The sequence below is a fragment of the Ornithorhynchus anatinus genome, chromosome X3 (assembly GCF_004115215.2).
Source record: "Ornithorhynchus anatinus isolate Pmale09 chromosome X3, mOrnAna1.pri.v4, whole genome shotgun sequence".
Taxonomy (NCBI): domain Eukaryota; kingdom Metazoa; phylum Chordata; class Mammalia; order Monotremata; family Ornithorhynchidae; genus Ornithorhynchus; species Ornithorhynchus anatinus.
In genome coordinates, this window is record NC_041751.1 from 21,164,982 (window position 1) to 21,178,190 (window position 13,209).

The following is a 13,209-nucleotide window of genomic DNA, read 5'->3' on the forward strand; positions in this document are numbered from 1 at the left end:
AGTAGTCATTGTGATAGAATTAGTTGTATAATCACTCGTCCTATCCTGCCTAAATTACTGCATCAGTCTCCTTGCTGACCTCCCAATTCCTGTCTCTCCTCACTCCAGTCCATACCTCACTCCGCTGCCTGGATCATCTTTCTATGGAAATGTTCAGGAGATGTCGCCCCACTCCTCAAAAATCTCCAGTGGTTCCCTATCCACCTCTGTGTCAAACAAAAACTCCTCACCATTGGCTTTAAAGCAGTCCATGCCCTTGCCCCCTCCTACTTCACCTCACTTCTCTCATTCTACAACCCAACCCACATACTTCACTCCTCTAGTGCTAACCTTCTCACTGTGCCTCAATCTCGCCTATCTGGCCACCGAACCCTGGCCCTCGTCCTGACTCTCGCCTGGAACGCCCTCCCTCCTCAAATCCAACTCTCCCCCCATTCAAAGTCTTACTGAAGGCACATCTCCTCCAAGAGGCCTTCCCAGACTAAGCTCCACTTTTCGTCTCCCACTCCCTTCTGGGTGGTCTTGACTTGCTCCCTTTGCTCTCCCCCCACCCCCAGCCCCACAGGACTTATGTATATGTCTGTAATTTTATTGTTTTGTATTAATGTCTGTCTCCCCCCTCTAGACTGTGAGTTCGCTGTGGACAGGGAATGTCACAGTTTGTTATATTGTACTTTCCTAAGCACTTAGTACAGTGCTCTGCACACAGTAAGTGCTTAATAAATACTATTGAATGAATGGATGAATGAATAGTATTTATTGAGCACCTACTGGGTGGAATACACAATACTAAATGCTTGGGAAATACAGTATAGGGAAAAAGAGCTTACACTCTAATGGGGGATGTATTTACAAATTCAGCAATCAAATCAATCAATTTAATGTACAGTTGAATAATGTACATGCAAAAGTGCTGGGGATGGGTATCAATGAGGGCATCAATCAGTGGCTGGAAATGGATATTTTTGACTTGCTGGGAACTAATCAGGGAAGGCTTGTTGGAGAAGGTGGGATTTTAGGAGGGCACTGAATTTGGGTAGCACTGTGTTCTGTTGGATTTTGTGAGAGAAGGGGTTCCAGGTTGGGGCATTAGAGTGGGCAAGGGGATAAAAAGGAGGAGAGGTGAGAGCAAGGCACACTTAGAAAGTCGGCATGAGAAGAACGAAGTGAATGAGCTGGAGTAGAGTGGGTGAAGATGGAGAAAACTGGTTAAGAACCTTGAAGCTGGGGGTTGGGGAGGGGTTTGGCTCGCTGTGGAGTGAGCTGGGAAGTCAATGGAAGGTCTTGAGGAGTGGAGAGATGTGAGCCGAGCAACACTCCGGAATTATATTTTTGCCCCAGCAAGGCACAGGGAATTGGATGAGGGGGAGGCAGGACGAAGGGAGACCAATGAGGAGGCTGAAGCAATGATCCACGATATGACTAGAGCTTGGACTAGGGTGGTACTAATTCCTCCTGGAACAGCCTGCTCTCTGGTCTACCTGTTAGGAGAGTTTTAGCTCCTTGTGGGCAAGGAATATGTCACTTCTCTATGCTGGACTTCCCAAGCTGCTCAATAAATACTACTGCCTTTCCCCACCCAACCTGCCTCGCCTTCCCATGAGACCCTGACTCTCAAGATGAAAACCAAATCCCCATTTGTCCCTGGGATTTACATCTTCTGCAGAAAGAGGGAGGGATTGGGGAGAAGAGAAAGAAAAAACACCTCCCAACTGGTTGTCTCTGCCCTCCCTTACCTGAATGTCCGTTTGGCCGTCCTCATAACACCTGGGCCCCCCATGTGCACGGAGACATTCTGAAGGGTTTGTTTCAGAGGATTGACAAATTCGGCTTCCACGACCAAATCGGAGCCAATCATCTTCTCTCCACGGACCTAGAGTGTCAGAAAGAGGCAATTCATCTTCTGATCATCAGAAGATCGAGATTGTGAGCCCCACGTGGAACAGGGATTGTGTCCAACCCAATTTACTTGTATCCACCCCAGCACTCAGTACAGTGCCTGGCACGTAGTAAGTACTTAACAAATATTACAATTCTTCTTAATAATAATCAAATGGAATCCTTTTCTTCTTGTGCCCCTTTCATCTCCCTTTCCCCTGCCCTTTTTTTATTTAACTGCTCTGAGAAACTTTAATAGCCCTGCTGTCGGGCCACTACAAAGAGCACACCCCGGGGATCAGGAGACCTGGGTTCCAGGCTTGGATCTGTCTGCCAGGCTATGCCAATGTTGGTGAAAGGTACCCCTGATGCCCTTCCTTGCTCCTGCAGCTTTGTATGAAGACCCTGTAGTGTTCTGGGCTTGTTTGCTGGGCACCCGACACTGCCTAGGAGTCAAAATGGTTCTTTAGCTGATGCCCAGTTTCCCTCTTACATTATGTAAAATTATGTGCTCATCCTTCCCCCTAAACACACTCTTCTTCCTAACTTTCCAATCTCAATCAACAACACCATCTTCCTTCCTGGGCCCAGAAGCCTGGAACCTTAGTGTCATCCTTGACTCTTCACTATTGCTCGACCCTCACATTCATTCTGTTACCAAATTCCACTGGTATTTCCTACACATTTCCCAGATTCACCCCTTCCTCTAAACTGTTACAACCCCAGTACTAGCTCTGGTCTTGCCATTGCCAGACTGATGCATTGGCCTTCTTGCTGGCCTCCCAGCCTCCAGCATCTTCCCCCTATCCTATCCACACTATACACCGCTGCACGGATTATCTAACTGAGGCATGACTTGGCCCACATCTCTCCTCTCCTCAAACCCTCCTCTGCCTCGCTGAATCTCTTTGTATCAAATAGAAATTTCTCACAATTAGTCTCAGGGGTCTTCATCATCCAGACCCACCTTACCTACCGGCTCTCCTCGCGCTACTTCCTGACCCACTGTCTTTGCTCCTCCCAACCCAACCTTCTAGCCCAACCTTCTATCTGTAGCTCACGTTCACTTCTCCCATCCCATAGAAGCAGTGTGGCTTAGTGGAAGGAGCAAGGGCTTGGGAGTCAGAGGTCATGGGTTCTAATCCTGACTCTGCCACTTATCAGTTGTGTGACTTTGGGCAGGTCATTTAACTTCTCTGGGCCTCAGTTACCTCATCTGTAAAATGGGGATTAAGACTGTGAGCCCCACGTGGGACAACCTGATTACCTTGTATCCCCCCCCCCCAGTGCTTGGCACATAGTAAATGCTTAACCATCATTATCATTATTATTATCTCCAGAAATGTGGCCCTGGCAAATGGAATCTGCTTCATTGTTCAGAGGCATACACTAGTTCTTAAATTGACCACACAAATTCAGACTATACACTTCAAATATCAAGAACAAACCTATTTGTCACATGGCAATGTGAGTGCAGCTGATTTCCAAAAAAAAAACCCCTTGGTAGTAATGCGGCCCTCACAGAATTTTCCTGATCAGTTCCAACAGTGGAGCATCAAAGTTACAAGAATTCATTTTCAGAGAAAATTGGTATTTATCCCCCCAAATAGGACAAGTTCCTATTTTCCCCTTTTGATTGTGACTCACTTATCAAGTATGGTCAAATATCATCAGATGACCTCTTGTGATTCAGCATCACTAAGAGGAAAAAGCATGGGTCTGGGAGACAGAGGACTTGGGTTCTAATCCTGACTCCTACCACTTGTCCATTGCATGACTTTGGGCGAGGCATTCAACTTCTCTGTACTTCAGTTTCCATATCTTAAATGGAGATTAAATACCTGCTCTCCCTTTTCCTCTAGACCATGAGACTTATGCAGGCCAGGGAATGTGATTAATCTGATTATGGTGTATCTTCCTCAGTGTTTGGTTCAGAGTTAGGTACGTAGTAAGAACTTAACAAATACCACTATTATTATTATTAATTCCTCTTTCCGTATTTAACTTAGCTATTTCTGTCAATAATGCTTTTCTTCATCAAGTGTGTCAGATTAATCTGCAAGGTCATCAGAGTTCTCTAGTGCACTTGGGGGTTGAGAAGCAGTGTGGCTCAGTGGAAAGAGCCTGGGCTTTGGAGTCAGAGATCATGGGTTTGACTTCCGGCTCTGCCACTTGTCAGCTGTGTGACTGTGGGCAAGTCACTTCACTTCTCTGGGCCTCAGTTACCTCATCTGTAAAATGGGGATTAACTGTGAGCCTCACATGGGACAACCTGATTCCCTTGTGTCTTCCCCAGCGCTTAGAACAGTGCTCTGCACATAGTAAGCGCTTAACAAATACCAACATTATTATTATTATTAATTGGGCTCCTTAAGGGCAGGAATCTAGTGTATTGAATTCTCCCAAGCAATTAGTACAGCACTCTTGCACATAGTAATGAGCACTGGGGGATGTGAAACAGAAGCAAGACACCTTCCCCTCTTTCAAGGAGCTTTTCACATATAGGAACAGGGTTATTCACTGAACGGGGTCCTACAGACAACCTCTCAGTCTACTGGAACTTAATGGAGTTGGGGTAGAGAGAGATCTTGATTTTTGTTCTATTTTTCCCCGTGTTTCTTTGAAGAGTTTTAGAAGCAGGGAGATTGAAGTTTTGGCACTGGATTTAAAGTGGGCCGGCCAACCCCGATGTACCACATCTACAGTCAAAATCAGGCTGATCTGTGACAATTTCAAATTACAGAAAATCAAAACTTTCTGTCAGAGTCAAGCCCTCTAATAAAGTGAGTCTTTCTAAAAATTTGGTACCGAGGAGATTTTGTTTTATTAAAGCAGTCGGTGTTTTTGTGGTCAAAACGTTTGCAGCGACTAGTGCAGTCTTCTCTTTTGCTTCTCTCTTTCACGCTAAGCTTTTGTTCAAGGAGAGGCACTCCCTTCTTGATGGCAGTTAACCATGTTGGCTAGTCTACCCTCAGCAGTTGACTCCCTGCTTTTAGCTGCAGCACCGTCTGAGCCTTTGTTTCACCATGACCTTAAACGGCATCTCCGCCCTTCTTGCTCTCAGTTTCCGCTCTCTTTACAGCAGCTGTTTGGGATTCCTGCTCGCACTCCTGACACACCCCACCCGGTAGAGCTGTGTTAAGGTGAGCACGGCTTCTATGCTACGAGACAGACTACCTTCCAGAATTTTACCGGTCAGGATCTTGTCTTGCCACTTGATAATGAGTCTGACCCATAGCTGATCATTAGCAAACTGTTCGGGGAGCCAAATGTGACGCCCGTTGTGGGGTCCAAGTCTCACAGTCATCGAGAAGGTTGGACAACACTGCAGGTCTGTACAACTTTAGTTAGGTCTGGGGCCTGGTACCACTCAGCTGACACTCTTATTCGACGGTTTCCCAAAGGCACCAACTACTATTACTGGGCTGAAAAGAAAAGTGGCCTCTTTCATGTCACTGGGCCATAAAACCTGGCCCTTTCCTAATAGGTGAGAACTTTCCAAGACCATTTTACAGCATGAGTGCAGCGTTCAGTAAAATGAAGTCTCTTGCTTGAAGTTGGCCTCAATTTTCTCCGTTCAATGATAAGCTGCTCATGAATATTTTAAACTGCTGAAGAGCTAGAGTCTTATGAAAATCAACACATGGAAGCAAAGGAGAACACCAAATCTGATTTGAAGAAGTTAGGCTTTTCACATCACAATATTTTGATATTGTAGGGGGGGAAAAAAACTGAGAGGGCTTTCATGCTAAATCTCCTGTTTCTTGTGAATTTTCCACCCAATCTCCATCACTCACTGGAGAATAATCCCACTTAGTCCATTCATAGTTTAACCTAACCCCCAATTTGCTGCCGTTGAGGAACAGGTAGAAAATACTTGATTTTTCAGGTCAGTTTAGTCAAACCTTGAGTAAACTGGTAGCACTTATTTGAGCACCTAATGTGTGCAGAGCACTGTACTAAGCTCTTGGCAGAGCACGATACAATAAGAAGACCTGATCCCTGCCTTAAAGGAGGCTACAATATATCAGGGGAGCCAGACACTAAAATGAATAATAATAATTGTGGTTTTTGTTAAGGTCTTACAATGTGCCAAGCAGTGAGGAAGATACATGATAGTCAGATAGGACAGTCCCTGTCCACAGGAGGTTCACAAAGAGGAAAGGAAAACAGGTATTAAACCCCCATTTTACAGATGAAGAAACTGGGGCACAGGTAAGACTTGTCCAAAGTCACACAGCAGGCAAGTAGTGGAGCTGGAAATAGAATTCAGGTCCTCTGAGTCAAAGGCCCGTGCTCTTTCCACTAGACCATGCTGCTTCTCTAGGTAGGAGGAACCACAGGTGCTCAACTAGTGCAAAAAGTGCTGAAACCAGAGTTGATCAGTAAGTACAGAGGGTAGGAAAAAGAGAGATTAATCAGAGAAGGCCTCCTGGAGAAGATGAGATTTCAGAAGGATTTTGACCATGGGGAGAGCAGCCACCTGTCAGATGTAATAATAATGATGATGGCATTTGTTAAGTGCTTACTATGTGCCGAGCATTGTTCTAAGCACTGGAATAGATACAAGGTAATCATATTGTCCCACAGGGGCCTCACAGTCTTAATTCCCATTTTGCAGAGGAGGTAACTCAGGCACAGAGAAGTTAAGTGACTTGCCCCAAGTCATAGAGCTGACAGGTGGCAGAGCTGGAATTAGAACCCACAACCTCTGACTCCCAAGCCTTTGCTCTTTCCACTGAGTCACGCTGCTTCTCAAAGGGGAAAGGGGAAGGAAAAGAGGAAGGGGGCTCCAGGTCAGAGGGAAGACTTAAGCAAGTTTGTGGTGGAAGAGGCGAGGACAAGGGACAAGGGACAATAAGAAGTTTGACTTGAGAGGAGTGAAGTGTGTGATCTGGAGTGTAGTGAGAGAAGAGAGTGAATAAGTAGGGAGGAGAGAGCTGATTAAGTACCTCAAAGCTGAGGGTCAGAGGTTTCTGCTTCAGGCACTGCAGAAAGGGAAGCAATTGGAGGTTTTTGAGTTGTAGGCAGACAGGTAAGCCTAGAATAGTATTTTAGAAAAATGCTCTGGGCAAGAGAGTAAAGTATGGACTGGAGAAGGAGAGAGACTAGAGTCAAGGGGGTCAGTGAGGAAGAGGATGGAGCAGTCAAGCTGGAATACAGCAAATGCCTCCACCGCCGAAATGTCAATTTCAAAGGAGAGGAAGGGGTGGTTTCTTTAAATGTTGAGGAGGGAGAATTGACAGGATTTGGTTGCATACTGTATATAGGGGTTGAAAGAGACGGGGAAGTCTGCAATTAGGCCAAGTTTAGAAGATTGAGAGACAGAGAAGATGGTGGTATTTTCAATAGTGAAAAGAAAGTTAGGTGGAGAAGAGGATGTTCTCTTTGGAACACGTTGAGCCTGACATGTCAGGAAGAAATCCCTTTAGCGATGCCCTGGAGACTGAAGGAGATGCAAGAATGCAGGGAAGGAGACAGACCAGAACTAATGAGGTAGCTTTGGGAATCATCCATGTAGAGGTAAGAGTCGAAACCACTGGGGTAGATGAGCTCCCTAAAGAAGTGTGTGAGTAGATGGAGAATATGTGGGGAGCCCGAATCAAGCCTTGAGGGACTCCCACAGTTAGAAGGTGGGGGGCAGAGAAAGAGTCAGCGATAGAGACTGAGAAAGACAGCCCAGAGAGGTAAGAGGAGAGCCAGGAGAGAACACTGTCAGATTAAAACAAGGTTTGTTACTGTTTTTAGGAGAAGAGAATGACCCACTCTGTCAAAGACTGTCAAGAGGTTGAGCAGGATTAGTACAGAGTAGAGTCTGGTCAATCTGACAAGAAAGAGGTTACTGATGACCCAGGAGAAAGCAGTTTCAACAGACTGGAAGGGGTGGAAACTGTATTACAGAGGGTTGAGGAGGGAATTAGAGGGCAGAAAGTGGAGGCAGCGAGTACATAGTAGCCATTTGAGAAGTTTGGACAGGAATGGAAGGAGGGAGATGAGGAGAGAGCTGGATAGTGCTGGAGGGTCAAGGAAAGGGTCAAGAAAATCAAAGGACTGATGACCTCTTTGGCTGTAGGCTTCGGCCGGTGAGAGGGATTAGGTTAGACTCTGTTTTGTGTTTATATTCCACTATGTTTCACGTATGACACGGCAAACTCCACTCAAGACAGAGGGAAAGGCACCCTCTCTAGGACCAGGTGGGGATGGACAAGAGAGTCAGGGGGATCCCCTCTGTGGGGGTACCTTTGCTTATTATCCACCTGGTCACTGTGTGTTTGTTTTTACTACAATTTACTTATAATGCTTTGTGGCAGCCACACACAGGAGGGGGAAGAGGGACCCAGGAGATGGGACCCCTCTGTGTCCCTCCCTGAAGTTCAATTGAACTGTTACTAATCCCTCATATGGTATTAACCTGGAAACAGCCAATCCGAGAGAAGGACTGGGAAGAATCAAGGGCCTCCAAGACGATGGAGTAAGAGACCCTTGGCCATTTTGGAACGGGAGGAAGCCATGATCCTGGGAGGGCAAGGACACAGGGCAGAAGCAGTGATTCTGAAGGGACCCAAGGTACAGGGAGGGAGGGAAGATTTTATCCCGCAGGGTTGGGATACCCAAAAGGTCTGGGGTCCAGAGGCTAGGACTCTGGCGGAGCAAGGCTCTGGTTCCTAATAATAATAATAATGTTGGTATTTATTAAGCGCTTACTATGTGCCGAGCACTGTTCTAAGCGCTGGGGTGGACACAGGGGAATCAGGTTGTCCCACGTGGGGCTCACAGTCTTCATCCCCATTTTACAGATGAGGGAACTGAGGCACTGAGAAGTTAAGTGACTTGCCCACAGTCACACAGCCGACAAGTGGCAGAGCTGGGATTCGAACTCATGAGCCCTGACTCCAAAGCCCGTGCTCTTTCCACTGAGCCACGCTGCTTCTCTGCTGGTTCCTGAAAGGAAGGAATGGCACGTATGTGCCCTGGCATCCAAAGGTGTCAGAGAGAGTGAAGCTGGGACCTGGGACGCCCTGTGAGGAGAGGGGAAAGAACCGGTGAAATGTGAGCCCCAGGGCACCTACAGGAAAGTACAGAGGCTCCTGGTGGGAGCGGGGTGGGGGAGGGGAGGGAAAAGTATTAGATCTAGAGAAAGGTGGTTTGGATCAGAATTCCATTTCTCCGCTACCTGATCAATGCCCTAAGAGTACTTGCAAAAAGTCTCGTGAGCATTACCGAGATCTCTGATCTCGGTGTCTGCCTGCGGTAGGGCTTGAGAGGAAGCTCCGGGTGGTGGGAAGATGTGGGAAGCTGAGGGAGAGGGAGGGAGGACTGTTTCTGTAAGTTACCTGTAGCCCACCCCGGGATGCGGGTGGTTGGCAAGTCCCCAGATGATCCCTCGCCTTCAGGGAGATGCCTGGGCTGGAGACAGGGGGTGATGGCAGTGATATTGGTACAGGGATTTGGGGTGTGCTAGGCAGAGATCCCCAAACCTGCCTGTCTGGGGAAAGGATTCATTGAAAGGTTTAGGACCCTGAGGCGGCTAACGGGCTCCAGGCTCGTAAAGTGCTATTTTCTGCCAGGATTTGAGCAGAGAATCCCCGGAAACATCACATGTACCAGTAACCCTATTTCATGCTCACATCTCCTGCTCCCTGCGGGCACTCATCATAATTCTTGTCTCTTCAGAACTTTGTGTCATGTGGTGCTATACTGTCCTAACACATTCGAGGGGATTAAAGTGGCAATGGAAAATGGGAACGATTTCATTTTTGATGGGAGCAGGAGGGTTGCTAATTCAGGTCAGAGGTGACTGGTGAAATCCAGATTGGAGGAATAAGATTCACCATGGAAAAGACCATGCTGCTCTCAGCCATCTTAGCTTGGTGAACTAGTGAACTACGGGAGGGTCACCCACCGGTTTTTCACGGAATCACCACCTACTTATCTAATTCCTGTTCTGGAATCTCTAGGGGCTTAGCAGAAAAGAAAAGGGAGATGGCGACTCTTCTTTCCCCCAACCTGGGCTGCAGCTAGATGAAGTCAATGAGAACATAGGCGTGATTGCAGGATGTGTTCTCTCTTGGTTGGACAATTGCATCAATGTTGCTTAAGTGAAGCACTGAAAATCTGATTGCCTTGAAGTCTTCGAGGATCCTTTTTACAAAGAGTTCCAAAAATTATGTATAATTTATTTCATCGCCAGTTGCTGGGGCAGGGGCAGGCATTGATATCCTCATTCTACAGATCATCCCAGCGAGGAACAGATGCACCTGCAAAGTCTATTTGATGAGGGTCTTCCTCGGAGAAGCACTGGTCTAGTGGAAAGAGCCCAGGAGTGGGAGCCAGAAAGCCAGGGTTCTAATCCCAGCTCAGTCACTTTGCTTCTGTGTGACCTCGGGAAAGTCACTTAAGTTTGCTCTGCCCCAGTTTCCTCATCTGTAAAATAGAGATCAAACACCTGTTTTCCTCCCTCCTAAGACTGTGGGAAAGGGACTGTGTCCCAAATCTATCACACGGTAAGCATTTAACGACTACCACAATAGTCATTATTATTATTACCATGGATAATGGTCTGAGGGAATGGGATGGACCTGGGGGCTATACGTTCCAGCTCCGGTGAGACCCCAGTAGGGCTATCAAATGTTAGGCGGAAGGCCCGGTTTACTTAAGGATGTAAGGTGAAAGGCCTGGTTTACTTTAGGATGCCAAGCGATAGGTCAAGTTTGCAAGAAAGATTGCAAGGTGAAAAGCCGGGATTACAAACAGGATGTGAGGTCGAAGGCCAGGTGTAAGATGAAAAGCCGGGCTTATGAAATAGGAGAACAGTCAGAGGAAAAGATACTGACTACCAGAAGAAACAGAGTTGCTGAGTCAGGAGGCCCAAAAACAGATGCACGACAAGCCTCTAGTTGAAACCAGCTGAGACCAAATGATGGGGCCCCCATGGAGAGGACGCCAGCATCCTTCCTGCCTCACAGTCCTGGAACCTTGGGTTTATCCTTTACTCATCTCTCTCATTTGACCCACATATTCGATTTATCGCTAAATCCTGTCGGTTCAACCTTCGCAACATTGCTAAAATCCGCCCTCTCCTCTCCATCCAAACTGCTACCCCTTATTATTTTAATGGTGTTTCAATCAATCGCTCAATCATATTTATTGAGCACTTACTACGTACAGAGCACTGTATTAAGCTCTCGGGAGAGGACAATTCAACAGAATCAGCAGACATGTTCCCCGCCCATATCGAGCTTAGAGTCTAGAGGGGGAGTCAGACAGTACTATAAATAAATAAATCATTTATAATATATGATTTCAATTTAAAGATGTGTACATTTGTTAAGCAGTAATAATAAGCCAATAATAAGTAATAATAATAGTAATAAGCCAGGTACTGCCCTAAGCTCCGGGGTAATCACTTATCCTATCCCTCTTTGATTACTGTACCAGCTTCCGTTCTGACCTCTCTGTCTCCTGACTCTCCCCACTTCAGTCCCCACTCTGCTGCCCGGATCTTTTTTTTTCTAATGTTCAGTCCATTAGACTTACCATCTTACCATCGACTTAAAAGCATTCAATTACCTTGCCCCCTCCCACCTACCTCGCTGCTCTCCTATCACAACCCAGTCCGCACACTTTGCTTCTGATGGCAACTTACTCTACCTTGATCTCGTCTATCTCGCCGCTCACTTCTTGCCCGTGTCCTGCCTCTGGCCTGGGACGCCCACCCCCTTCATATCCCAAAGAAAATTACTCTCCCCACCTTTGATGCCTTATTAGAGAAGCAGCGTGGCTCAGTGGAAAGAGCCCGGGCTTGGGAGTCAGAGGTCATGGGTTCGAATCCTGGCTCTGCCACTCGTCAGCTATGTGACTGTGGGCAAGTCACTTCACTTCTCTGTGCCTCAGTTACCTCATCTGGAAAATGGGGATTAACTGTGAGCCTCATGTGGGACAACCTGATGACCCTGTATCTACCCCAGCGCTTAGAACAGTGCTCTGCACATAGTAAGAGCTTAACAAATACCAACATTATTATTATTGTTATTGAAGGCACATCTCCTCAAAGAGGTCTTCCCTGACTAAACCTTCTTTCCTCTTCTCCGACTCACTCCCTTCTGCATTGCCCTGCTTTGCTTACTTTATGCACCCCTCCCTCAGCCCCACAGAACTTATGCATATGTCCATAATTTATTGATTTATATTAATGTCTGTCTCCCCCTCTAGACTATAAACTCATTGTGAGCAGGGAATTTGTCTACCGACTTTGGGATATTGTACTCTTCCAAGCACTTACTACAGTGTTCTGCATACAGTAAGTGCTCAATAAATACAACTGATAGATTGACAAGGATCAGTGAGGGAGGACCACCCGGCCACCACCCTTGAACCTACTTGCTTCTCCATGCCCTGCTTCCATGGGAAGAAAAGGAAACTTTTCAGACAAGGCCATGGCATTCCACGCTGTCGTGGAAGTGGCGGACCAAAGGTTAGGTGTATATAAATAATAAAATCATGAAACCTACATCCAATCTTCTTGCCTGTCGGGGGCAGGTGGAGAAGCTCCCTTCAGAGCATGCCTAAAGTGAGTGACTCCAGCAATAAATCCTGGGCTCGCTTAAACAGTATGGCCCTGTTTCTTAGCCTAATGTCGGGGGGCTTATGGAGGGCATGCTACAGAAGTGGGGGTCCCAGGCTATGAGGAACGGGGGTTTCCCCCATAACAATTATTATTATTATTATGATTGTTATTATTAGAAAGGGAGAAGAAACAAAACACCCAAAATGGAGAGAGTCAGAGAAACTAAGGTTTCAGAAAAGTAGGAGTGCACAGATTTTCAGCACATACAATTGGCAAGAAGAATAAGAGATGACCTGCTTTTGAACATTAAATGGTTAACATTCTAATATTTCTTTTTCACTCTCCTCTGGGTTGCTAGATCACTCCTGAAGAGTGATCTACATAGATTATAGAGTCATGAAGGTTTCACATGATTAACGGCTACTAAAACTAGGCAATTAGCTATTTTTTATAGTAGCATTTCTTCACTTGTAAATAATAATAAAGTGCTATTTTTGGCTTGGCTTTGTGCATATCACAAAGAATTTGCCCAGTGCATTCCTTAAACACATTTCTAAACTAGATCATTGGTTCCTTGTCATCTACAATGGACAGATGTTCTCCCAAGTGCTTAGTACAGACCTGTTCACTTGTTTTGATGCCTGCTTCCCCATTCTAGACTATAAACCCTGTGTGGGCAGGGATTGCCTCTCTTTACTGCTGAATTGTACTTTCCAAGCACTTAGCATAGTGCTCTGCACACAATAAGTGCTCAATAAATACAA

The 13,209-nt window shown here is 46.3% G+C and overlaps 1 protein-coding gene across 3 annotated transcripts in view; it reads right to left on the minus strand.

The window, feature by feature from the left end:
* F13A1 (coagulation factor XIII A chain) overlaps positions 1-13,209 on the minus strand; it is a 144,801-nt gene that overhangs the window by 9,039 nt on the left and 122,553 nt on the right. For all 3 annotated transcript variants that reach the window (XM_029054049.2, XM_029054051.2, XM_029054050.2), the window contains exon 14: positions 1,737-1,873. In XM_029054049.2, the coding sequence (XP_028909882.1) occupies positions 1,737-1,873 (137 nt within the window). The remainder of the gene's footprint in view (positions 1-1,736; positions 1,874-13,209) is intronic.